Source organism: Agelaius phoeniceus, chromosome 6 (genome assembly GCF_051311805.1).
Source record: "Agelaius phoeniceus isolate bAgePho1 chromosome 6, bAgePho1.hap1, whole genome shotgun sequence".
Classification (NCBI taxonomy): Eukaryota; Metazoa; Chordata; class Aves; order Passeriformes; family Icteridae; genus Agelaius; species Agelaius phoeniceus.
In genome coordinates, this window is record NC_135270.1 from 38,027,808 (window position 1) to 38,053,591 (window position 25,784).

General features: G+C 35.6%; 1 protein-coding gene across 5 annotated transcripts in view; it reads left to right on the forward strand.

Moving 5' to 3' along the window:
• NPAS3 (neuronal PAS domain protein 3) overlaps positions 1 to 25,784 on the forward strand; it is a 595,107-nt gene that overhangs the window by 171,355 nt on the left and 397,968 nt on the right. For all 5 annotated transcript variants that reach the window (XM_077180438.1, XM_077180439.1, XM_054635311.2 and 2 more), the window contains one exon: positions 10,344 to 10,588. In XM_077180438.1, coding sequence (XP_077036553.1) covers positions 10,344 to 10,588 — 245 coding nt within the window. The remainder of the gene's footprint in view (positions 1 to 10,343; positions 10,589 to 25,784) is intronic.

Sequence of the window (25,784 nt, forward strand, 5' to 3'; positions counted from 1 at the left end):
CCTGTTTTGGTCATCTATAAAGAGCAAACTTGAGTTGCCTGAAGGCAACGTTGTTCTCTTAGGCTTTTTGGCAGTAGTAAAACTTAATGGTATAGATAAACTACCTGGTGCAAACAAAACTTTTATAAAAATATCAAACAAAAATGGTTTCACCTGTGCTGCTGTTTATTTCAGAGCTGGTAAAATAATCCTATGGAGAATAATGGCTATAGCTGATATAAATGTTCTAGCAAAAATTTCTGCAATGGCTCTAACATAGGTGAGGAAAATAACCGCTATTAATTCAGAAGCAGATAAAAACTCTAACCCACCGTGTTCCTTCTTAAAGACAGTACTCACTAAAGGAGTATAATCAGAATTTGGATAGTTTTTGTTCACTTCAGAGAGATTTATTTATGTAGCTTATAGTTAGGTCAAAATGTAAAGCTCACATTTAAAGTGCAAGATGCTATATAGCATTTCGAGTGTGGCATATGAGATAGCATATGTGGAGACCCTGGGCTGAAGCTAGCTGGCTTTGTGGTTGAAAGTACAATGTTTACTTCGGGCAGGCAGATGTGACACCCAGTGACAGTGCCTCTCTTGTCCTCTAGTTTTCCCCACATCACCTAATGGGTGCAGTTTTTCATACCTTAATGTGATTGCTGTCATTGGGCTACAGTCAAAATCTGGCAACAGTGCTACCTGCGCTCGCTCTTTGGTTACCCATAGAAATGCTACAATAAATTTGCACTTTTCCTCTTAATGCTGGATAAATTGCTTCTTTACATATGTGGCAATATATTCTCCTGTCACATAAGTCTTGCTGTTGTTAATTGGAATTGCTTATGCTCATTGAGGGAGGAATACTTTTCATCCTGTTTTGAAAGAAAATCTGTAATCTTGAATTTGTTTCCAAACTTCAGTCATGAGGAGAGCAGTGCAGGAAATTGCTGCTGTTCCACCAAATTAGCTTCTCAGATATCCTTTTAATTGGAGACCATAACTCAGATTCTAAGTATTTTAGGAAGCTGAACAGTACAAATTGAAATACAGATATTTCCAGTAAGGGCTCAGTTCAAAGAAAGCTTTTATACACAGATGAGTCTGCTAACAAATAGCATGTCATATGATAATGAGACCATGTTTTCTTGTGCAGTTTCACATTTCCTAACTGCACTGCTGTGAAATAAGTGGAGTGTTTATCTACTCTCTCTTAAACTGACAAATCTCTGCTAGGGATGAGTGTGCCCACTATAGACAGAACATAGGTATTCAAAAAAAAGTCTAAACTCTCAATCAGAAATACATCACTTCCAAATGCAATATATCACACTAGTTCAGAACATTCATTTCTGCCAAAGTATTCTGTTTTTAATGTAAAGACTTCAATTTATGTTTAAGAACAAGCAAGCTATAGTACTTTGACAGCCGTTCACACTTAATTTCTTTGCATTAAACCAACAGCATTCTTTTCCACAAACATCCATTGTTAGGACAATGCTCTCAGACGGAATTTATGAGAAATGGAATTATGTTACCAAGGAGATAGCATTTACTATAATGAAGAGTAGATCCTAGAAAATGGCCCCTTTTACAGCAGCTCAGAACAGAGCCACAAAAGCAATTGATTGGTCTTGGCATTTAGTCTTATATCAGCTGTGTCATCCATAGCTTCAGGAGTGAGAACACTAATCTGAAGTGACATTTCTGTTCTGGCGGGCTTTTCTGCCCTGATGAAAGCAATTACTTCATTCCTAAATGATAATTTGCTGGAGTTTCAACCACTTTAATTGATAATTTTTTGTTCTGAGAAGTTCAATTGTGAAGTGATTAGCTGATTTGGTAAATAGAAATTTAAGGTGTGAAATGTACAAGTTGCTCCAAGGTAAAATGCTGTTTATTGGGTGCTGCAAAATTGCTTGATAAAACTGAGGTTTCTCTATTATCAGGAGGCTGGCAATTGCTTAGTTCAACAGAGGAAGAAAAAAAAGGATGAAAACACTAGTGTTCTAGTTGTAGAATTTGGATTTGAACTAGTGTATCACAGCTCACTTAAAGGTTTCTCTATCAAGGTGTACATCAGTTTTAAAAGATTGTGCAGGATGGCACCTTTGTAATGCTTCAAAAACCTGCCATGTTCCTATTTTTATGTTTTAATGACTCACTTTGGAAGTAAATCCTGTTATTTAAACGGTTCAACAAAGGTACTTGCTGCTGATAAAACATTCAGTTTAACAATTAGTTCAAGCAGACAGAAACCATTTCCTTGAACCATGTTTATATATTTAAAACAAAAGAATCCTATTCTGTGAAACCACAACACCTAAAAACCAACTTTAAGTCTTACTGATATAATAAAAAGCTTGGCTTAATATAGGTATTATTTTTTATAAGTTTTGCAGTAATTGCTAAAGCACTTTTGGCAAAATATTTTGTTCTTTCTACAAGGAAAAGAAAGGTTTTAATAGAAATCAGTTCTGTTATATTTCCCTATACGGTGAAAAAATAATGGTCATTTCATGTGTTAAATGAGAAATATAAAGCAAAAATGAAGGTCAAACTGATTTAGCACATCAAACAGTCTTTGTCAGCCAAGCTTAATATATCCTGAGTTTGTGGAACAAATGAAATTTTGCTGCTATGTTACACTTTGCTTCCAAACAACCATTACAACTGGTTTTATATATTGTGTGAGCATCAGACCATCAAACAGTGCATCTTTACTGACGTGTTGCTGCAGTGATGATCTACAGCAGCAATCTGCCATTTATATAAGGGCAAAATGTGCATCTATATTTAGTTGTGAAATTGGCCTATTATACTCTTGATGTTTACAGAGGCTAACATAAATTAATGATGACAGCTATGAGCAGTGCATTAGTTAAGCAGCAGAGCTTTTACCTTGAACTTGAAGGTTCCAGCTTTAACTTCCAGCATATACTATACAGCTTTCTTCACACATTAAAGAAAGTCTCAAAACATTATTTTTTCTTAGACAGCATTAAATGGCTTTAATTTCTGGACTAGGCCCTTGATGATAGTATCAGATAATTTAGCACTTTTTTTTTTGCAAATTCTTGTCTGTAAGAATGGTGATTTTTATGATGGGGCAAAAATGCGCTCCTCTGAAAAGTGTTTGGTCATTGAAACAGTCTGATTTTACCAACTTGGAACTTAGTCAGATGTTAGATATCCTTTGTCTGATAGAAAGAGCAGTTTGAGGAGGCAGTCTGCCTCACTTGGTTATGTACTGCACTTTCACCTGAAAGTCTCTTCATGCAGCTCGTGTCAGAGCAAGTATAGGCACTGTGGTAACTATAGATCCCAGTTAACTATGACCACAGATCTGACAAGTATGTAGGTGTTCAAAGGTTCGCAAGTTAAAATGATGAAGTCTTTGATGAATTTTTGATGGATGAATTTTTAACACAAGTCGACCTTTCTCCTTTGAGGCTGCATGCTAGATTAATTGATAAATAGTGAGACTGAGCAATGTTCGGATCTCCTAAGCAAACAAGTAGAAAAATCCATAAAAATCTGCCGTCTGGCTTCTCAGATCTACTTAAAAAGAAAGAAGGTAAAATTTAATGTGGCTTTTGATTTTGGAGGTTTTCCCCTCACAAAAGTAGTGTCCTTTTTTAGACATTGGTAACTGTTATTATTAGTCTTGAAGTTCTTGTACTCTCAGTTCAGAAACAATCTTTGTGAAAAGAAAATCTATGAATGGGATAGCAGAAAGAAAAAGAAAATCAAAGAAAGGGAAACATATCAAGTCAAAAAGTTGTTCTAGAAGAAAAGAAATCCCCAAAGATAGCAAAATGTAGTGTAGAAATTAGAGGTAAACATGTTAACATACTTTCATTATCAATTTTTCAGAACTAATTGAATTAGTCTTAGAAGGTTGAGTGCAGATTTTTTCTTTTAATTCACATCTACAGGAGCACTAGCTCTCTTGCTTCATTCTTTTGTATTTTGGATCTACTATACTAAAAAATATCCAGTTTCATGCATATTTGTGAAGTTTCTAGGGCATAACCTTTAGAAAAACAGAACAAAAAAAAATTGATAATAGCAAGCCTCAGGCTCATGCTACCACCAGTGGTGATGTTTGACTTCCAAAACTGGTCTTTTCAACTGTAATATGTGCAATTATGCAGTGCAGGTTGGTCTCCTTTACTTCCTTCATCTTTCCTACAGTCTAAATAATTTTTTTGGAGTCTGAAAATGTGCACTGCTGTTCAGATTAATATCCACTTGGATTGAACAGTGTTTCTGAGATGCTACAATTAACTTTTGAAAAAAATCAGGAATATGAAGAGTCATATAGAAGTAAAATCAATAAATATTCCAAATAATTGGGTCACTTAAATATCGATGCTATTCCATTCTTTGAACTTCATTAGAAGTTTAATTGTTCCACAACATCAGTGAAATAGAAGAAGATTTTTATATGACAGAACATGGCTTATGGGTGGTCACCTATCAGTAGAGCAGGACATTATCTTAATGAATTACCCAGGCATTAAAAGTCAGATTTTAAATGTACTTGTTTTAAATGGACTTAACTGCCCTCCTTGTTTTCACTGGTCAGCTTGAATCCCCAGAAAAGATTCTGAAGGATGTGGCTTTGAGAAAACAGGTAATGGATTATTTTGGTAATAGATCAGAATGTATAAACATTTCTATTAGTCAAATTTTCATAATAATCCACTACATTGTATAATATAAATACATAAATTATGTAAATAGGTTATTAATAACAGAGGAAGGGACCTAAAGTTGATTTAAATACAAAAATGTCCAAAGTATGGTAATATTATGTCACATCATATTAGTGTGGAACAAAGTAAGAAAAAAAGAGGATCTTTCTAGTAATATTGATACAGATTTGCACAAATTCACATCTATGGACTCAGAAGCAGCATAAATTTATTGCTTTATGTAATGCTATAACTATGCTCACTAGAAAGTAAGCCTGCTTGTGTTCTTTATATTGGGAAATATAAAGAACATAAATTATACACAAAGGGACATGTATAATTTAAAGTCTCTTTTGGAGGACTGAAGGGGCTGGATCACATATCTCCAAATATTTTTGTAGCAGATTCATTGTGCACTCAAATGTTGCAGAGCCTTTCCTTATATCTGATTTCTTTTCTGTGAAATGGTTATAACATTCATCTGAATTTCTCCTTCAGAGAGTTGGATCCTGTTTATAGTGGACCTTTTGATCCTTGACTTTAAAGACTAGACTAATAGAAAAATATACACAGACACATAGTGCTTCTTTCTCTATAAAGCCTGTTATAAACATTATTAGATATTAAGTGTTATTTGTATACTATATCTGAAGTTGCTGCTACTAATCCACATTGTTGTTAGGGGCTTAAGACATTCACTACTGCTCAGTAACAACTGGGTTAACAAGTATGAAAATGTTTAGTATATAAGAAAAACTGCTCTGTTCTGTTATACTTTTGCATTTCTAAAATTTCTGCTGAAATGAGGGAGGATTTCAATGCCATTCTCAAAATACTGTGCATCCTTTGTGAGACTTTGCCATATTTCTCTGCTTGTGAAGCAGAGAAGTGAATGGAAATGTTCTTGTGAATGGAAATGAGCAGTAACCATGAAAGCACAACACAGATAAGCTGTCCGTTGGCTCAAGCCACTATATCTCGAGTTCAGCAGTCCGTCTGTCCCTCAAACCTTGTTTTATGGCTGTAGCTTCCAATCCAATCTCTATTTGTGACAAGTCCAATGAAGGTACCATAAATCCCAGCAGTGCTGTTATGTGGGGAGAGCTGGGCAGAGGGAGACCGATGTTCTGAGAAGCTCTGCTGGGGGGGTCTCTCCTGCATCAGATCTAAGGGAGCAGTGTAGGTGAAATGTAAATGTGAGCTGCCTTTCTAAAACTGGGCAAGTCTGCAAACCACCACTTTCCAAGCTATATTTTGAAATTGCAAGTAAAAATTATTTGTAACTGCAACCGTTCCCCTCTTTTTGTTCAAAATGCAAATTCACATAATTAAATTATTTCACTGATTTTTCCTGCCCAAACTGAGACACAGAAGTGAGGTATTGTTATGATCCTGAGTTTAGCTCAGCTGGTTAGAGCATGGTGCTAATAACACCAACATCATGGACTTCATCCCCATCTAGGCTGCTCATTTAAGTGTTGGACTTGATGATCCTTGTGCATCACTTCAGCTCAGAAGATTCTGTGATTCTGTGAACATATGCTAAAAAACCCTTGTCTAGGTCAGTATATCTGTTGATATGCTATAATATGTTTGATTGCTATTAAATGCTGCAAAAATTAGGATCTGTGATTGTCCCAACTTTAAAGTGACAGATGTCAATTGGTCAGACGTGAAGGTTGTGGGTGTGCACACAGACAAAAATACATGTATATACTTATGAATGTAAAGTATATAAAATTATGTGAAATAAAATATAGAGCAGGTTAAGCTTGGAATGACCACAAGCACAATGAAATCACAAGTGAGTTACGAGTACCAATAAAACTTTTATGCAGCACCATATTATCATGTCCTTTGCATCTGCTGGGTCTTCAATAGAAAATCTACTTTAGAAATGTCATGTATACAATTTTAGAATTATATGCTAGTATTTATTGTACCCTTTCATCTGTAAAAGCCAGACCACCTGTATATCAGTCTATCTGGAAAGGCCCTAAAAGGAAAAATAAAATATATTTTAGAATCCATATCTAAAATAGCATTAGTCTTCAAGCCATGAAATATCCTGTTTATATGGTCCTGCTTCTCAGAATTATCAGGAGCTATCAGCTGGAAACCTCTTAGTCTTCTTTAGAGGACTCTGTATGTGGAAATTCTATGAGAAATGTCTTCTTAAGGGAATACATGAAGTTTCACCATTGTATGACAACATCATGCTTTTACATTGTACCCTGATGCACCCTGATCCAATTGTCTTAGCTACTATGCCTTCTCCACAGGAGGCAAAAAGGGAGCAATATTTATATCCCTCAGGTATATTTCCCACTATTACTCTCTTGGTACTGTGGATATTTTATGTAGATTTACTTGACTGTTGGGGATCTTCTCTGTCATTTGAGAACTCTTTAAACATGTGATGCTTGCTTTCTTGGTGCTTTCTGACTTTTTTTCGAAAGCCACTTAGTAAACATGTGTTTAGTTTCCCATATTTTAATTTTTCTTATTAGCAGAAGAGCCTAAATTCATTTATGTTCCAAGAACCACCTCTAGTTCCAGGTGTCATATGATAGGAACCAAGATGAATTTTGGTCGTGTGTCAGAATCACTGCTTTCTGTTGGGAGCTTCACACTCCTCTTTTCTAGCATCTTCTTGGGATTATCAGAGCCAGTACTTTGCTTTATTAAGAGCATCTGACAAGGAAGCTGATGTTGCCTATCAGAATTACAGGTGCCGGAGAGGATTAACAGCCATGTTTAGGTTGTATCTAATGAATTCCTGCATCCTGCTGAGGAAATCACTGCTCCCAAATTAAGGACCCATTTTATCAGCATAACTGCAGTGTCCAACAGTACAGTGTATTTCCCTAGTGGAATTACATAGAGTAGAAATTAGGACTTGTGTGCACATATTCACAGACACCCTTTCTTAATTTAGCTTAATGGCACTGGTGCCAAGAGAAGTGCTCCAAGTTAAAAATTCCTTGACTTGATTCACCCTATGAAGCTTCCACAAATGAAAATATAACAAATGGTTGGGAGAAAAAGTGAGTTATTCTCAATACTGTTTCTCAGGAGTTTCTTTTGTTTATCATATCACCTCCCCATCCCTTCTACTTTTTTTGTTGTGTAACTTTGAATAACCATAGGTGGCTTTCAAATATTTGTTTGCTGACACACGGAGCCTCACTTTTCAGCTCAAATGACTTCCATTGCAAGCTGTTACTGATCCAGTAATGTTTTACATAAGCTTACATTCCAATATATTATTCAGTTTCAGCAATCTCCTGAAGCCTCTATAGGACTTGTAAACTGTGGATTTAGACTTTGGTGTTTCTAAGGAATATTCTATCACCACTCAATTTCTAACCACCACTCATTTTTCAGTTTCAGAAGTTGCTGAGATCTGTAATTTTTCTGTTTTGTTTTATTAGGGATCTTTAACAATCTCCCATCTTACATAGGGATATAGTTAAGTGCTTTAGGAAGAAGGTCCTTGGTGCAGTTTCAGAACAGGTCTATAATCTCAATTCTTCTACTAACTTGATTTGGGGACTTGAATTCTCAGGCTTGGCTTCCAGGAAAAAAAAGGTGGTGACAGGTTGAAAAGGCCAAGTCTTATGCCATGAAATTGAGCTTTCACTTGGAAGTAATTGTGCAGAGACATTTGCCTGCCTTTTCCTTGTGTCGCTGTTGTATATATTTAACTTGTGGGGGCATACTAATTCCTTGGAATTAATTGGACAGTTCATACCTCACAGAGTTGTAGCTCCCATATGTCTGTGTATACATTAAATACTTTTATATGTTGTATTTAATGTACCTTTTGAGAGATATCCATGATGGTAGATATCCAAAATTTGAAATTTGAGAGAGATGCATCTACAATGAGCATTGTGAAATCTTATTTTTCAGATACTTTTTTCCTAGAATATAGTTTACAAATCAAGGTGCTAGCATTCAGTGTATAGTTTATAAAACCAAGTATGTATTTTACTATATCATTCAGTAGAATTCTGTATCTCTATCTGTGGGTAAGGATGTGCTGTTTCCTCCCATACCTTTACCTCACCATTCCTATTTCTTAGCCAGACTGTCTTTTTAAATATAATTGCTGTTGGTGTGGAATTGTGTAGGGAATGTAACATGTTAACAGTTCCCTTAACATAGTAAGGGAACTGTCATAGAGGGATTTTATTTGTGTGTTAAGGGCCCAGCTGATATGCCCTACCAAGTCTGAAGTGGCAGAGATGGCTACAAAAATGCAGGTGGTTATGAATATTAAAGCAAGAGAAACTCTTCACTTTATTCCCAAGTTAGAAAAACAGGTGAATAGAGCTCTTAGCTTCATCGTGTTTTATCTGCATACCTCAAATCTACTGATTTACTTAATATGTCAGAGTGCTTTTGTAGATCTCGTCATTATGACTTTTTTGTTGATAAATCCAAGGTTTCAGGAAGGGTTATGGAAGCTGGAGAGAAGCATTTATTATTCCATTATATACTGGTTCTATTCTAGTTCTGTGGTAAAACAACTACTAGCTAATGGAATTGTGACTTTAATTTCATCAAATTAGTAGATAAACAAATGAAGCAAAGGAAAGATAGACCCATAATGAGGTACAAGAACAGTTTCTACTCACCTTGCACAGTGATGGACAGACACCAGCCCCAGCACCAGCCTGAGTCTATCAAGGCAGATGTATTGTGAAGCTTATAATATCCTGAATTGAACACTTTGCTCTGTGTAAAAAAAAGAAAAAAGCCCCCAGGTGTTAACTATTGTCATCCCACTGCATTCAGGAGTTTTACACCAATTAAACAAATAGTGCAGGAGTAAAATCTGAGTTATCTTTGTGTTTTGTATTAGTGGTAGCAAATGATACATTGATGAAACAGGACTCAATGGATGTCTTTGCATTTCCAACAGTTCAATGTAAAGCAGAAGGTCCTTTCTGATCAAAAAGTTGTCAGTCTGCCATGAATGTGGTGGTGAATTACAGTCAGAAATGCGAATCACATAACTGTATTAACAGCTTTCTCACCCCACTGACAAAGGTTACTGCTTCCACTGCTAAGACAGTTGAACAACTCCTGAAGAACAGCTTCATGAAACACAGGGATTTTCCCATTATTGCACCAGACTTACACTTCTGTGTCTCAGCAGTTAGTGTGCAACCTTTTTGGTAATATTGGCTGCACTGCAGCTCCTGTCAGAGGTGGCAAACACTTGAATCATCTGCTTTTAACCTTCTTCCAAGAGTCAGAATATGACAAAAATTAAGGCAAAATTGGGTGAGTGGGTGAGTCCGGGAGAAGCAATGGCACCTAGACATATAAGCCCCACATGTACACAGTATTCTTGGGATTTTTTTTTCTTGAGACTGACAGCTGACAAAGGAAAGGCAGGCTAAAAAGGAAGTGGCTAAAGTGATTTAAGAATCATTACATAATACGTTGACCACCACTTAAACTCAATTAGTTCGTTTCAGTCATTCAAGTGTGAAGCACCATTTTATATATCCTGAATTCTGTAGATCAATATGCAAAAACATTTCGAAAATGTCATAATTTGAAGACCAGCAATGAAAAATGTAAATTGGTTAAATGTGACAGAACACTAATACTGATGAATGCCCGACTTTCTTTATTTTCCTTCAGTTTACAAGCTTTGAGGAAGGAAAAGTCCCGAGATGCTGCTCGCTCTCGCCGGGGAAAGGAGAATTTTGAATTCTATGAGTTGGCAAAGTTGTTGCCACTGCCTGCAGCCATTACCAGCCAGCTTGACAAGGCATCCATCATCCGACTTACAATTAGCTATCTGAAAATGAGGGACTTCGCTAATCAAGGTGATCCTCCATGGAACTTGAGGATGGAAGGACCTCCACCTAATACATCAGTTAAAGGTATGGAGTAAATATTGTTGTGTGCTATAGAATATGGCAGCCTTTAGTAGCCTCTAAATTGAAATTTTTACCTTCATCCTTTCTTCTTTCCCTGCATATCAAATCCTTTAAAGGGATTCAAATGTGGAAATCTGAGGTCTGCATGAGAAAGACACCATGTGAAGGTGAAATAAACCTCTTATTTTAATTATTTTTATTTAACAACAAACCTATGATGTAGCTATTACAGCTGTAAGTCTTCTGGGTGATGTAGACTAAATTCTTTCAAATTATTTACCTGTTACTGTGTTGCTTTGTTTCAGTATTTTATATAAGTATATGTTTGAGAGGAAAATGCCATTATTCCTTGATTTGAGAACTCGATCTCTTCATTTTCTGGCTATGCCTTAAAGGTAGACTCACATATTTCTGAAGTTTGAAAGCATCACATCCAAATACTTAAATCTTCAGCTGAGAGACTAGGATATTATTTATCCTCTTGTATCTATGTCTATAGAAATTTTTTTGACTTCTGTGCCAGTAGGCATTTATGAACAAAATAGACTGTTTTCAGTATTAAAAGTTATCTTTTAATGCTCAAACAAGCAGTTGAGGAGCAAAAGCAGTGTTTTACATGTGATTTGCCACAAAATAGAGGCTGTGTGTGTGTTGCTCCTAAATAGTCTTTCCAATGACCTGTGTAGAGTGGACTTTTTTTGGTAATCTATTATTTTTTCAACTAATGCTACCCATCTGGATGAGTGTGATCTCTGTCTTACAGGTATTTTATATTAGGGACTAGGTTGCAGTGACAGAAATCAAGGTTACCAAACCTGAGATTTCTGTGTGTCCTGGCTTTAGCAGTACAGAATACTCCTTTATTTTAGCTACTGCTCTCACGGTTTGAAGGAAACATATATTTGGAGGAGGCATATGAGATTTGAGCACTTCAAGCTTTTTCCATGAATCATGAACTATAAACCCTTAATCTACACTAAACCAGATAGAATGCATACAGCATATGGCAAACAAAGAAGCCACCTTTAAGGGTTGAGGGAGGAGGTAGAAACAGAATCTTATTTATCAGCCCACAGCTGTCCATGAAGGGTTACTTGTATTGATGGTGCAAAGGAATTTACCTGCCCTTCCATTTAAAGGAAGTGATATTATTTAAGGAAAGTTAAAATTTTCAGTGAATGGAGGGAGGTATGGAGGGCATAAACCAATGCAGATTCAGATTGACGATTTAGTAGCTGGACGTAATTCCATCATTTCATATATTTAATTTATATTATCTGCCACATCATATATAATTCTCATGGAAGAAAAAAAAGCAATAATTACATCGTCCAGGGCATGAGTGTAACATGGTTCATTAGGCTTCTGATATAATATGCAAATGTTCCACATTTTTACAGGATGAGAGTTTATTCTCAGGCAATTCAACATTTTTTCAAGGTAGATGTAAAGTGGACTCTGCTGTACAATCTATGATCTGTCTGTGCTTCTACAAGCGTCCTGTGTTACTGAAACTCTGAGCTCTGCCAATCTCTGTATATTTTGAGAGTATCTGGGATCTATTTTTCATTATCCTCTTCTGGAATGTATACCTGAATACCAAATCTTCCTTGTTCTGCAAAGATTCTAATGAAGAAAAGAATTTAAAGGAAGAACAAAATCTTATTCTTAGACAACAACATCACTAGTCTGATCTAGATTAATGTTTCTCCCTAAAAAAGAGCTGGGTAAACATTTAATATCTGTTCACCCTATCTGATATAATAACCCTGCCCCTCCAACCATGTAGTGCTGTGGTTCTCATTCCTTATGGTGCAAGGGGTATGGGGGCTCAGGAAGGGGTTTTGACATTTTTTTCCTCCTGTTTTGTTGCTTGGCTTAATTCTAAGTAGGATTGTATTATTTATGTGTCAGTATATTGAAACGATGCTTGATGAAAGCGTGTTTCATCGTATAAGAATTCTCCATAAGCAGGTTTAACTGTATAGTACAGGTATATTTTATGATTTCACCAGTTCTCCTTACATAGAAACCTGTTAACACATTCTGATGAAACATTCATGAAATTACATCAAAAGAAATTCAGTTTCATTTATTAAGGCTGCTTTTTGCTGCCCTGGATGAAGCTCATATGTATAATCAAGCTCACATAAATAGCTTGCAGGTTCATGTGAAGTATGGATGATAAACCTACAATAAAATACTTGACATACTTTGTATGTGCACAAGCAATCTTCTGAATAGACTTAAAGATATTTGGGAAATTATTTGAGAGGTACTTACATTGTATAGGTAACTGCTATTTTTTTCTTCCCCCAAATGTGTTGACCTGTTTCTGTTAATCATTCATTTTAAAAGCTTAGTTTTAAATTTTCCCCCCAATACTGTACAGCAATTAAATAATTTTAATTCGGTATTTCAGGAAGGTCCTTTACTCAGCCCTGTATTTATCACAGCTTTTCTTAGAAGTCTGTAAAGGCTGATGAGTTTGTTTTCTTATGCCTATTTTGTAGTGATCGCTACAAGTTGTGCTTGCAAATGAGGGCTCAAGTAACTCCATATAATACTTTCAGAGTCAATTACTTCATGGAAATATCTTGAGCAATTGGAAAGTATCAGATAGTTTTCACCATTATTTTATAAATATCTGTATTGTAATAATACAGATCAAATCTGCAATGAACATTATGCATTATTCAAGAAATGACCAGGCATTCTCAGCAGTGTTTCAGCTAAACAACTGATGATTGTAACCTTTAAGGAAATCTCATTGTGGTGGCTATTGGTAAATCATTTCTCCATTCATAGTAATCTTTATTTAGGGGCGATCTAAAAACCATTATATCTTTTATTAATCTTAAAAGCAATAGTCAATGATTTGACATTTGCTAAAAATGGAAAAAAATTCCATCCTCTAATACAGCAGCATTCAGTCATTTTTCTTTTGCTACATTGTCTAAGGCTTTCTGTATATAGGAAATCTCAGTCCTTATAAACAAATACACACACAACTTATAATAGATAAGTTTAAAGATAGTTCTTAAAGACTGAAGTGTAAATATATGTGGACAAAAATAATCAAGATGTTACTTATAGTCAGTAGGAATAAAATGTTTAGTCTTTGAAAGTACATACAATGTGTTATCAATAACAGTACTATTCTCCCCTGTTTCCATCCTTCTAAAAGTCTTCCATTTCTGGAATATATTCTGAGGACAACAGTAAATGAGTTGCTTACCAATTTTTAGAACTAAAATCTGAGTTTTCTGAAAGTTATCTAGAAATGGAAGTATTTTAATTGTATTTTCTGTGTGTTCAGGCAGAAAGTGGTGCCTTATGTCACATGGAACTTGAAATCCCCTTGTGCATTCTGGTACTAGGCCCTGTAGTCCTGTTCCAACATCAAACTCTTGTGAGGACCTTGGTGTTTTGGAATATTGTCTTCAAATTATTGACTTTAAATTTCATTGCACTTGTGGCACAAACTGTTTCTAAAAGCATTCAAAGATCATGCAAATTTTCATATTCTTTTCCACTACATTGTGGGTCCTTTTGCTAAGCCACATGTTTTTCCTTTTTTTTTTTTAGTAGTGGAAAGAGGAAGGGAGAAGAGGAGTGTGAAGCATGGTGATGTTCTTCAGTGTGTTGAATGTGTTTGGCTGATGAAAAGCCATGCTGTGTATTTTGGTTTTGAGCAATCTTTGGGACATTGGTTCTGACTCAGTACCACTGCCACTATAAAAGTAAACTCATGACCCTTTGCCTTGAACAGAGTTCCTGACTTTTAAAATTTCTGTTTCTTTTGAAACAGAAAAAAATCTGGTAATCTGTGCCTAAGTTTGCAATCCTTGACCTCATAATTAGCCATGATGGCATTGAAATAGTTATCATTTTTTAATTCTTTTTTTTTCATTGAAGTGAGGTGTTAATTTCTGTGAGATTTTTGGAGATACAAATGTTTTTGCAAGGCCACAAGTCTTATTTCCTGTTGAATGATGCGACATGTGGAAACTAGAATATGTAAGACAACTTTGGATATGTCAAGTTAAAAGTGAGTTTATAGTTTTTATTTTTCTATGCCAAACCTTTACATTTTATGCTACATAAGTAAAAAACCTTATTTCTGCTGTTAGAGAAGAGATGATGGAGAGATTGTAGCTGAGGAGCAAAAAAGGATTTCAGTAAATAGAACTGACTGACTGGTAGGTTGTGTGAAAATGTCACTGCTAGTTTAGCCATCTCTACTTTTGGTGTTCCATATTCTGCAATTAGGTAGCTTTACACATTTGTATTCTGAAATTAATATATATCAGTTGCAGGAGAAATCAGATTTTCTCCGAAGTATTTGTGGTATATTGAAATATTTATTGTCCAAATTGTTCCTGTTCAATGTAAGTAAATACAACTCTGAAAAGTTCCTTGCCATAAAGCGCTTAATTTAACTTCAAGTCTGTATTGGTAGAGAGATTAAAAAAAAATTGATAACCATAAGAAGAAAAACTACACTTTAAAACAAAATGGCACATTTTTCCTTTAAACTAGCCTGTTTTTCAAAGGTTTCATTCTCAAGATAAACAAAGTATGTAAGTCGAAGCTGAAAATGAACTTGATGTCATATCATACTGCAGGGCTTGGGATTGAGGAAATAAGTCCAGCACTTTGAATTCTCTGGGAAAGAAAACAAGCAATAATGATAATTGGAAAGTATGGTAATTGTTATCCCAAATGTCAAGTGGAATTACTTTCATTAATTTAAATATCTTTTTCTAATATATTTTGTGCTAGATATGTATGCATTTATAAGAGATGAATAAGTTGTTCTCTTCTGCATGACCTCATTGTGGAAACACTTTAAATAACATTACCTGTTGTTAGCCTTTAATATTTTAAAAGGAAAGTTCCTGAGCAGGAAGTTCAAGATAGTGCAAGCCTTTCCCTGCTAAAACCCACAAGCCTTCCAGAAAGACCAGCCTTCTGTTCTGAGCCCCTCCACAATTCTGTCTCAGGGAAACCATCTATAAGGGCAAAGTAAGAATTATTTTCTTCCATAGTGTTTTTGGCCTAAGATGATGTTTTTCAAAGTTTGATATGAAAAACTCAATCAGATGAAAACAGGATAATGCAGATGAATTGGTGGTGTTCCTTGATATGAAAAGGGTCTCCAAATCCAGATCCCTTGTGCAGAATTTCTGCTCTCATGCTGGAAAATTCAGATGGCCCTGTAATTTATTTCTCCCTGCCTTGCAGGCATTGTTCTTTCGAGAATCTGATCCCTGTTTATATATAGGCTACTCTTGTGCTCTATGGATCAGTACCAACCACTGTAAATGTAATGTTTATCCATTGTAAACCAGTTTATGTGGCAGTGCAGCCATAGGCACAGGTACCTTAGTCTTCAACTTTTTGCATGAGTTAAAGACAACCAGGTTCTTTTGGAATGTAACAGAAACCAAGTGCTGAAAATTTCCAGAAGTCGGTGGTAAAACATGAATGTTCCCTATGAGAATTATTGATGCTTTTCTGGTATGAGAGGTATGGGACCCAGAATTAGGTAGCTCACTTTGAATCTCATTATTATAGACAAGATGAATTGAATATGGGGCTGAGTTGGTGGTTGTCTGGTGACAGGTGATCATGACCTGATTGACTTGAAATTTGGCAAATGAGGCAGGGTGTCAACAAGTGTGCTTTGTGCCTTTCAGGGACTGTTTGCCTAGTGGGGAAACTGATGGGGGAAACTGATCATGAGGAAAAATGTTGGTGGAAAAAACAAAATAATAGAATAAATAAATAAAATAATAGAATAAAAGTTAGAACTACTAAGACTAGAACCCCTAAAGAAAAAAAAAGTTATAATTTCCTATGCACCTGCAAATTCTAAAACTATGTCCTTTTCCAGAATGACAGTAAAATAATTAACTTGAAAAAATATGTATGTGTATTTATAGAAAACTTATGGCATTAAAGAGAAATATATATATATATATATATATATATATATATATATATATATATATATATATATAGCAAGATAAACTGGACTGTCTGAGGTGCAGAATATTGGCAAAGACAAGTAGAGACATTAAGAAAAAAATTGAATGTGATTGGAAGAATTCAAGAAAGAATGACTTTATGTGTTTTAAAAATGTTAAATATTTCTGGCAACAGTATAGACTCTTTAGCAGTAAGGTATAATAAAACTTTTAATGATGCAGAAAAGGCAGAAGAGTTTGATAAGGTTTATTTAAGTGCTTGCTTCTACAGAATCAATTCTACAAGTCTTTCTAGTTCAGGTTACAATACAATACAATTTTCAGGACAATACTTTGCAGATACTGGTGTTGAGAAGTTTATACTACTGAGCTGTTTCAGCCTCAAAGCATTATAGGCAGAATACTGGGAAATTTCCTGCACTAAGGGGATAAAAGTATTATATTTTTCAACAAACATGGATAAATGGAAAGTAATTCTTATCAAACAAAACTAGCTTAAATGTCTGAAATTGCAAGTCCAGTTAACTAGGATTTGCATTGTATATGGAAGTATTTGTAAGGCATTTGGAGTCCTAGTTCATAACAATTATGGTTTTGAAATATTGTAAGAATATTACATTGGCAGAATCAAGTTAAAGACATTAACTGTATAATTAATTGCTCTTGGAAAGCAGATTAAAGTGAAAGTTACTATTAAGAAAGGAATTTTTTTTTCCTACAGAACCTGCTCAGGGTATGACCATCAGGAAACTGGGTTTAAACATGGCTTGATTGCTGATTTAAAATTCCTAAGTTACAATGATGTTTGGATCATAGACAATGATCTATTCAGCTTAGTAAATTAAACCTAATTTTTTTTTTTCAGTATAAGAATATTGGTTTTTTGGTGCTTTTCTAGTTATTATTATTACTATGACTACTACTATTGCTACTATTATCATTTTATTGTAGTCATTGCTGTCCTATATGCTAGGCTACTGGAGTTAAAGGGCTTTGAAAGGTTCTGGGTTTTTGTGAGGCAGAACAGAAATAATGGGAAAAGCATTTCACGTTCAGTTTTTTTTGGGTTTTTTTTTGTTGTTTTTTTTTTTTTTTTAATGAAGAAAGGCATAAAAAGAACCTACCAGATCCTTCCACTTCTGTTAGCAGAAATGAGTGAATGGTTTACTTTCTCATGGTGCTTTATTTGTATTATAAAAAGTTCTATCCATCACTTCTGTGGAGACACAAAGCATTTACTGCTGATAACAAATTAATACTTGTTCTAAAATGTTGTCAATCAAATTTCAGTCCCTACAAGAGTTGTTTATTGCTAGAACTTTACCTTGAAACTTAAAAATTAAATAGGAAAAGAACCAAACAGTGTTTTAAGAGCAAGGAAATAGAAAAGATGACATTAGTGTCTTTTCTCTCACTCACAGCAACTACTGCATTTCCATTCTATTACACTGCAATTCATCTTCCTTTCTCATGCAGTTACAGTAATTTGGTCAATATTGCATATTTTTATCTTCTTTTAATATAGTTTATTTTTCTTAGCTATTTGAGGGAGGGGCGGGGATGGGGGGCGGGGGGGAGAGTTTGAGTCCAGAGCTAAAACCCAATTATCAAAATATCATCTTCTTGTATTCAGTCTCCAGGGCTGACTCTCTCCTTTTTGTAGTCCTGAATCTTTCTCTACATGTGTGCATCCTTAGCGCAGCCTTTGTAATGAAAACAATCTGGTGAAGAATATTAATATTTAATAGAAAGTCCAAAATTTTTAACTTTTCACTTTCTTCTTTCTTCTTTTAATGTGGATGCCTTTCTGGGCACAGTAGTCCTTAGCATGTCAATAAAAATTCACTCCTAAGTTGAGAACATACTTTTCTCATTCCTGCTAAAAGGTGGTGGGTGTTAGCATTACAATTCATGCTTGAGAATATTGATAGTGTTGGCTGAGTGGGTTTTGGTAAAAGCATGGGCTTCTGACTTGCAGAGGTAAATATATCAGGAGGAGAAGAGTATTGATGGTAGCTTTAGCTCCAGCCTTAGTAGTGATACTGAAATAAAACAGGGAAAACTTTTAAATTAAAACGAAATTAATTTCTCTTCACTATAATGATATGGATTTTCATCCAGTGGAAATTTCTGTGTAAAAGTCAATGCCACAACATCCGCTTTTCCAAAGTTCTTAATAAAATGCTTCCATATGATTTTTACATTCATGTTTTATGTTGCATGGGTTAGCTCCAGGTGGTCTTTTTTAGAAGCATGAATATCTTAAATTATATGTGCAGTCTACAAAACTTTTTGAAATAACGCACATGATGGGGTTAGCCAATTACAGATGTGCAATGAATCCGGTGTGCCAAAAGCGCTTGTTCTGCTTTTTGCTTGTAGTAATCAGGAACAGTAATCACTGCTGTAGTTTTTGATATGTAAAATGAAAAAAGGCTGTTGCTATCTGCAGATTGCAATATCTGATGGAACTTCTATTTGTCTTTTTATTCACCCTTTTCTGAGCAGAAGGAAAGTGTCTTTGCTATGAAGAGTGCTTTAGACAAAGCCTCAGTCAAGCTTAATATCATATCACACATTTTGCAAATGAAAGTAGTTGAGGGATAGGATCTTGTGGTTGCATTTAATAGTTTCAGTATAGCATTCATACCTTAGTCTCCTCATCTGGGCAGAGAATGTAAGGACATACATAAAGCCCTGCTGCATTCAATAGAGCTTAGTCTTCTATGATTGTAGCTTATTGGTTTTCTGGGTCATCTGAACTTCTACCATATATCTCCTGTTGAATAAATCCTGCTTTTAGATCTTGTTGAGGGGTCTCTATTGCAGGGCTAATAAATACATCTGTATGAAGAAATGGGTTAACCAGCTGATAATTAATGCAGCAGAAATCTAGGAAAAAACCCCAAATAAACAAATTAAAAAAAAAAAACAAAACAAAAAAAAAACCCAAAAAAACCCAACAACAACAACAACAAAAAAACCACAACCCAAATAAACAAAAACAAAACCCAAACCAACAAAAAAAAACCCAAAAAACCAAAAACAAAACCAAAACCAACCAAACAAAAAAAATCCCCAACAGACTGGGGTGCTTAGTGGAAATAAAGCACTGCAAATGAATGGGCTTTTACAATACTTGTCATACCAAGAGTTAAATCACTCTTTATTGAAAGTAAAAGATTATGACTCAAAATATTTTGTCTGAAATGAAAGAAAACACAAAATATTTTTTTGAAATAGAAAACCTGTGTTTCCCATATCATATGCTTGCAGTTGTACATTTACAAGCATTTTCCAAAGTGACTGTCTCAATATTTGGAACAAATAATAGAGCCCTGGAAGTGAAGCATATGGATTTAATAATGATATTTATTTTCATGTAATAGTTATATTAGATCCCTCTGATCAACTGAGCAAGATTTAGATACTGACGGTAGATCCAGCAGTTTTAAAAACCAAAGTGCACTGATTTTATATCTATATAAATGCAAGTATAACCACAGTCTGACCAAAGTTTGACCACAATATCAACGCAGCTTAATTTCTGCAACTGTTCTCTTTGAGGCCAGAGGAATGAAATCGAGTTTCCACCAAATCCCTATGCTCTTGTGGTCTCCCATTTCAATCAGGGATATAAAGTAGAATACAATGAATCCATAGTAAAGACTTTCCCAGGACATTAGAGAGATCAGTAAAAACTGTTTTCATTAGCTGTCAGTAATTAAAGAACACCCTTCATATAGAGCTTACAATTTAGAGAACATGTAAGCCTCTATATCTACCCGAGATCACAAGCCAAATAAGAATCACTACACAGCTGGGGAACTTGTGTTGTTTTAAAATATCAAACTCCCTTAAGGAAGATAATTTTCTGTTTATTTGCTAGCTTTTAAGCCAAAGTGAATATTTTCATTTTAAATTTCAAAGGTTTTAGTGACTGCACTTTCTGTTACTATGGAAGGAAAGAAAGGTAAGTACCTCACAAAATACTTAAACACCAGTTGTGCCAGAGTTGTCCTCCTGAATGGAGCTGTTAGAAAATTCTTACCTTCATATGAGTACTTGAGCTCATCATTCCCTATAATTCTTACACACAGAATTAACTGAGTGCATCTGCACAAGCATGTGTGTGATGTCACTTTGCATTCTACTTGTATCCTATAAAAATTCTTTTTACTTTGCTTTGCATGGGATGATACCACATGCAAGTACAAAATTCTGTGTCTTATTTCATCATCTGTGAAACAGTTAAACACATATTTATAACCATAAAAGGAAGACAGAGAAAGAGCTCTGCTTACATTTTAATAGATATAGATAATTCCCAAACTTTACCTATAGCAAGAATAATATTGTCAAGACCATGTAACTGTAGATCTTACAGAAAACCATTTGTACAAAAGTTAGGAAAAATCAGGAACTGCTTTTTTATTTTCTTTTATAGGTACATATAGTATTTCTACAATTATAAGAGCAATTGTACATCTATATACCCCTTTCAAATTTGAATTGCTGTGTATGTGAGCTGTTTCTCAACCTCTTGATGCAGAACAGTGCTGATAATGCTAATAGAGAAATTGAGGCATATACAGATTTAGGGCTAGCTTTTCAAAAGAGCACAGCACTCCAACTGGAGCCAGATTTCAAAAGATCTCTGATCCTATTCAGCAACAAAATAAATAGCCAGATTTTCAAAAGATTTCAGCACTTTGGTAATCTGATCATAAGAAGCAGCTGCTGAGCACATTTGCAAAGCCAAGAGTGACTTTTCAATATCCCATGAGAAGTGTGTGTTAGAGCAGGAAATAGAGCTCTCTTCCCATGTCACAAGTCCAAGAGTCCAGTTCTCAACCAATAACACTATATTCATGTCCTTTGTAAAAATGCTATATTTAATGAAAGGAATTTTAACCCATTTAGAAATTTAACCCACATCTATGAGGAGATGTTTTCCAGAATAACATGAAGATTTGCACTCAGGTTAGGTAATGAAGAAATTGAATAGAAGGACTATTGCTAATCCATTTTATATAGAATCTCTGTGTTATATTGTCTTAATTAGGTGTATCTCATAATAAAGAAATCCTCCCTTTAGTAATTTTTAAAGATTTTGTCATCCATTGCCAGTCTTTTAAGTGCCAAAAAAAGCCCAAAAACCTAGGTATTCTAAAAAAAACCTACAAAATACTATAGTGTGTATACTGTATGGCAAGTCCAAGTGTGATTGATTTTCTGTGCACTTCCACCGTCCTAAAACAGTCTGAGTGCATAGTTTTTATTTTTATTTATATTTTAAATGGTTCTTTCTATCCCTTCCTAGAGGTGACTCAATGGGGTGTTTAATTTTGTTCTTCTGAAGATAATTTTTTGTTATCATCTATTTAATACTTTTTTTTTCTCTGCTATTCTTTTGCTCTAACATCCTGTCCTGAAGATTTAAAGGACACTTTTTATTTTACGAATGTTACTAAGGAGCTGAGAGGAAAATTAGTAGCTTACCTAACCTCATCATATATTTGGCTTAGTTGGTTTCTCTATCCTCATGGAACTTCCTGATTCTCCAACAAACTCATTAGACATAAAGGAATTGTATTTTGGATACAGGCAGCTATGTTGAGAGGCCATTTGCTATGTATCGATTCATTCATCACTAGCTTGGAGTTAGCCCAAGAGATGTTCCTTGGGTGGAAGCATCTGGCAAAGTCAGTGCTCAGACAGCTTTACACCATGTGCTTATTGGCAGTTTTGGTGTATTTTGGTCTCCAGCAGTGATTATGCCAGATAGTGAATGTGGCATGGGATATCTGTGAAGGTGTCCATGTTTGCCTTGGGAAGGTTTTCATTTACCTGTGAAAGAGGAAGATGAATTTGGAGACAGCATTTGTTCAGTCTGAATGGAACTGCATACAGAGGGTGGATGTGATGGCCATGAGGTGATTGGTCCTGGAGGCACAGAGCACTCTGGTGGATGTGATGGCCATGAGGTGATTGGTCCTGGAGGCACAGAGCACTCTGGTGGATGTGATGGCCATGAGGTGATTGGTCCTGGAGGCACAGAGCACTCTGGTGGATGTGATGGCCATGAGGTGATTGGTCCTGGAGGCACAGAGCACTCTGGTGGATGTGATGGCCATGAGGTGATTGGTCCTGGAGGCACAGAGCACTCTGGGGGACGTGATGGCCATGAGGTGATTGGTCCTGGAGGCGCAGAGCACTCTGGTGGATGTGATGGCCATGAGGTGATTGGTCCTGGAGGCACAGAGCACTCTGGTGGATGTGATGGCCATGAGGTGATTGGTCCTGGAGGCGCAGAGCACTCGTGGTGCTGTGGTGTCGAGGTACAATGCTGAGCAGCTCTGATAAGCCTCCAGGCTGACTTGCACACCCAAGACAGAACCTCATCCAGTATTTTCTGCATCTGTTTGAGACATAGGCTTATCTCTTTGGAAAATATCTAATGTTGATGTAAAGCATTTAAATGATAAAGAATCAACTACATCCCTGGGCAGATTGTTCCAACGGTTAATTACTGTCACTGTGAAAAAAGTGTGCCTCATTTGGAGTCTTATTTCAGCTTCAGCATCCAAACACTGGATCTTGTTATGCCTTTTTTGCTAGATTAATGAGCTGCCTACTGTCAGAAATCTCTTCCACATGTAGGTATTGTGATCCTCTTAACCTTCTTTTCAGTAACTAAATAAATTGAGCTTTCTTAGTCTTTTACTATAGGGACTGACTTTTAGAAGTCTAATCATTCTTGTAGCTCTTACTTGAGTCGTATCCAATTTTCTAACATATTTTGAGAATGGAGGAAACCAGAGCTGAAGAGAATATTTCAGTAACAGTGTCATAAAAACCTAAAGTAAAATTTGCAGTAGCTATTCCAGTGTGATATTCTTTGGTTTAACCCAGTGGACATGTATTTGTTATACATTTTCATGTAATATGGACATGCCATTTTGGTGGGTTTTTTACTTTGGAAATTAACCTGAATGTCTGTCTCATTGTGAGGTGGTTCTGGATTCCTTCTGCTGATAAGGATTGAACAACGTCAAGAGGTGAATCCTCATGAATAATTGTGAATACTGAAGGTTACCCTTGATTTTATATTTTGTTTCAATGGCATAATTCTTGCAGTGGGAATAGTTTGTGATAGAACTGAACATAGAGAACACGTACCACAAGGTGAGACTGGGCAAGTGGATTTCACAGTTAGGATATTGAGGATAGCACAAGTGCGATATTATCTTACCCACAGACTTTGGAAGATTTCTCAGAAAAAAAATCTGTTCAGAGTTGTCTGAAAAGTTCCTTATGACAACTTTCAGTATGATACATGTCTTATCCATACAACTTGCATTATCATGTTGGGTATCAATATCATATCTGGGCAGGGGAAACTCCGTCAAGCTGAGTGAGCTGAGAAGATCCTTCCTAAGCATACGCAAATGGTTCCCTTCACCCTAAACCTGCCTCAGAGTCACCTCTACAATCCTAGTGTGGTGCACAGAAATGAGGGATCTCTGAGAAAGCATATTAGCTGAAGCCAGAATTGGTGTGGAAATAGGAGGAAAAGAATTCCTCCTGAATTCAGACTCCCCTGGTTCAAAATTAGAGTTAAGTGAACTCAGACTATCTGCATGATTTGAGCTCAGCTGTCTCTAGTATTTCCAAGTAGTGAAAAGAGGTGAGACATGTCTTCATCCAAAAAATGGCTGCTTCAGAGTTAAGTAGTTTCTTCAGAAGTGGAAAGAAAGTCACTGATTTTGCCAGTGACTTCCTTCAGTTGTGTTCTCAACAGTAAATTCTGTAAGTAACAAAGGTTTCAAGCTCTTGACCATTTACCACTGTGAATTGCTCTGGGAGAAAGATATTTTACTTTCTTTTAAATCCCATATAAAAGCAGTTCCCTGAGACTTCTGGGTCAATTCCTTTAACTTTCAAAAATGCAGTTGCACTCAGTTAACTTTCCTAGCCCAGCCAGCAATTTTTGGTGAGCTCAGGGGAAACTGCCTCAGTCCTCACTTCAGAGTCCTGGGATTTCATTTGTCCTCAAAAATTTGGAGTGATTTCAGAACTTAGGTCTTGCTTCTCTTGCATGTAAAATGAGTAAGAAGTAAATCTTTGCATCTGTAGTGGGCTAACTCATAATTTCTCTGCTGGGAGGATGCTGAGTGTACACTTATGGGCAGACAAGAGACCACTGACTCTCTAGCTCACTTTCTTCCCTCTTCTCACATTACCCAAATGACAATTTTTCAATTGACTGTGCCCGTGTTTTCCCTTATATCTTCCCCAAAGCTAAATACTAGGGTTGTGTTATTCAGAACACTAGTCAGCATTTAAGAATGCTTTGGCATCTTTGCACAAACTGTTTGCTATGAGTTATCCAATGATAAATTTTATATTTATCCAAGGATAAATAGGATAACTGCATTTGTTGACCAATCACCAATCACAATTTCTCTACAAAATTATTGAAAGACTCTTTTTTAAAAGGGAAGCCTGAATATTAATATGTAATATTTGAGAGGGAAGTAAGTCAGGTTACTGTTTATTTCTGCTATCAGTGGAGTTCTTTGTGTATATATAAATGCATTTTACTAAGTTACACTAGAGTAACAAGAAAGTTGAAATAATCTGGATCCATCTGCCTTATATTTTGTGCTTCTAACAATTTCAGTTTGATGTCTCCATTTAGTTTCATACTGATCATTTATAATGACAAAATGAAGGAAAAGAAAACAAGGAACCAGTCATCAATCATTCATTTAATCAACTAGCAAAAAATAGATAAATAAACATACTGAGTTAATTATTTTTCTGTATGTAATAATTGACAATAATCTTAATTTATTTCCTTTTTAACCTTTTACTGCCAGAATAGTTGGGATTAATAGGTAATGACAAAATGAGAAGAAATAAATTTCTGATAGCTACTGAATGTTGCTGACATTGGAGTGTTTTCCCCTGAAACTTCTCTCTGAAGATGTATCAGATCTCTGTCATGTGTTATTTTTCACACTTTTTTGTGCCATGTTTCATGCCATTTTGGTGATAGCTATTAGTTTACAGACATATGGTCAGGAATATTTTATGAATGAAGAGGTTTCTGGAATGTACAATATTACTTCTTCACATTTATATGAGAATTGTAATTTGAAGCTCTTAAAATACTTTGCACATGTTATTGCAGAGTGTAT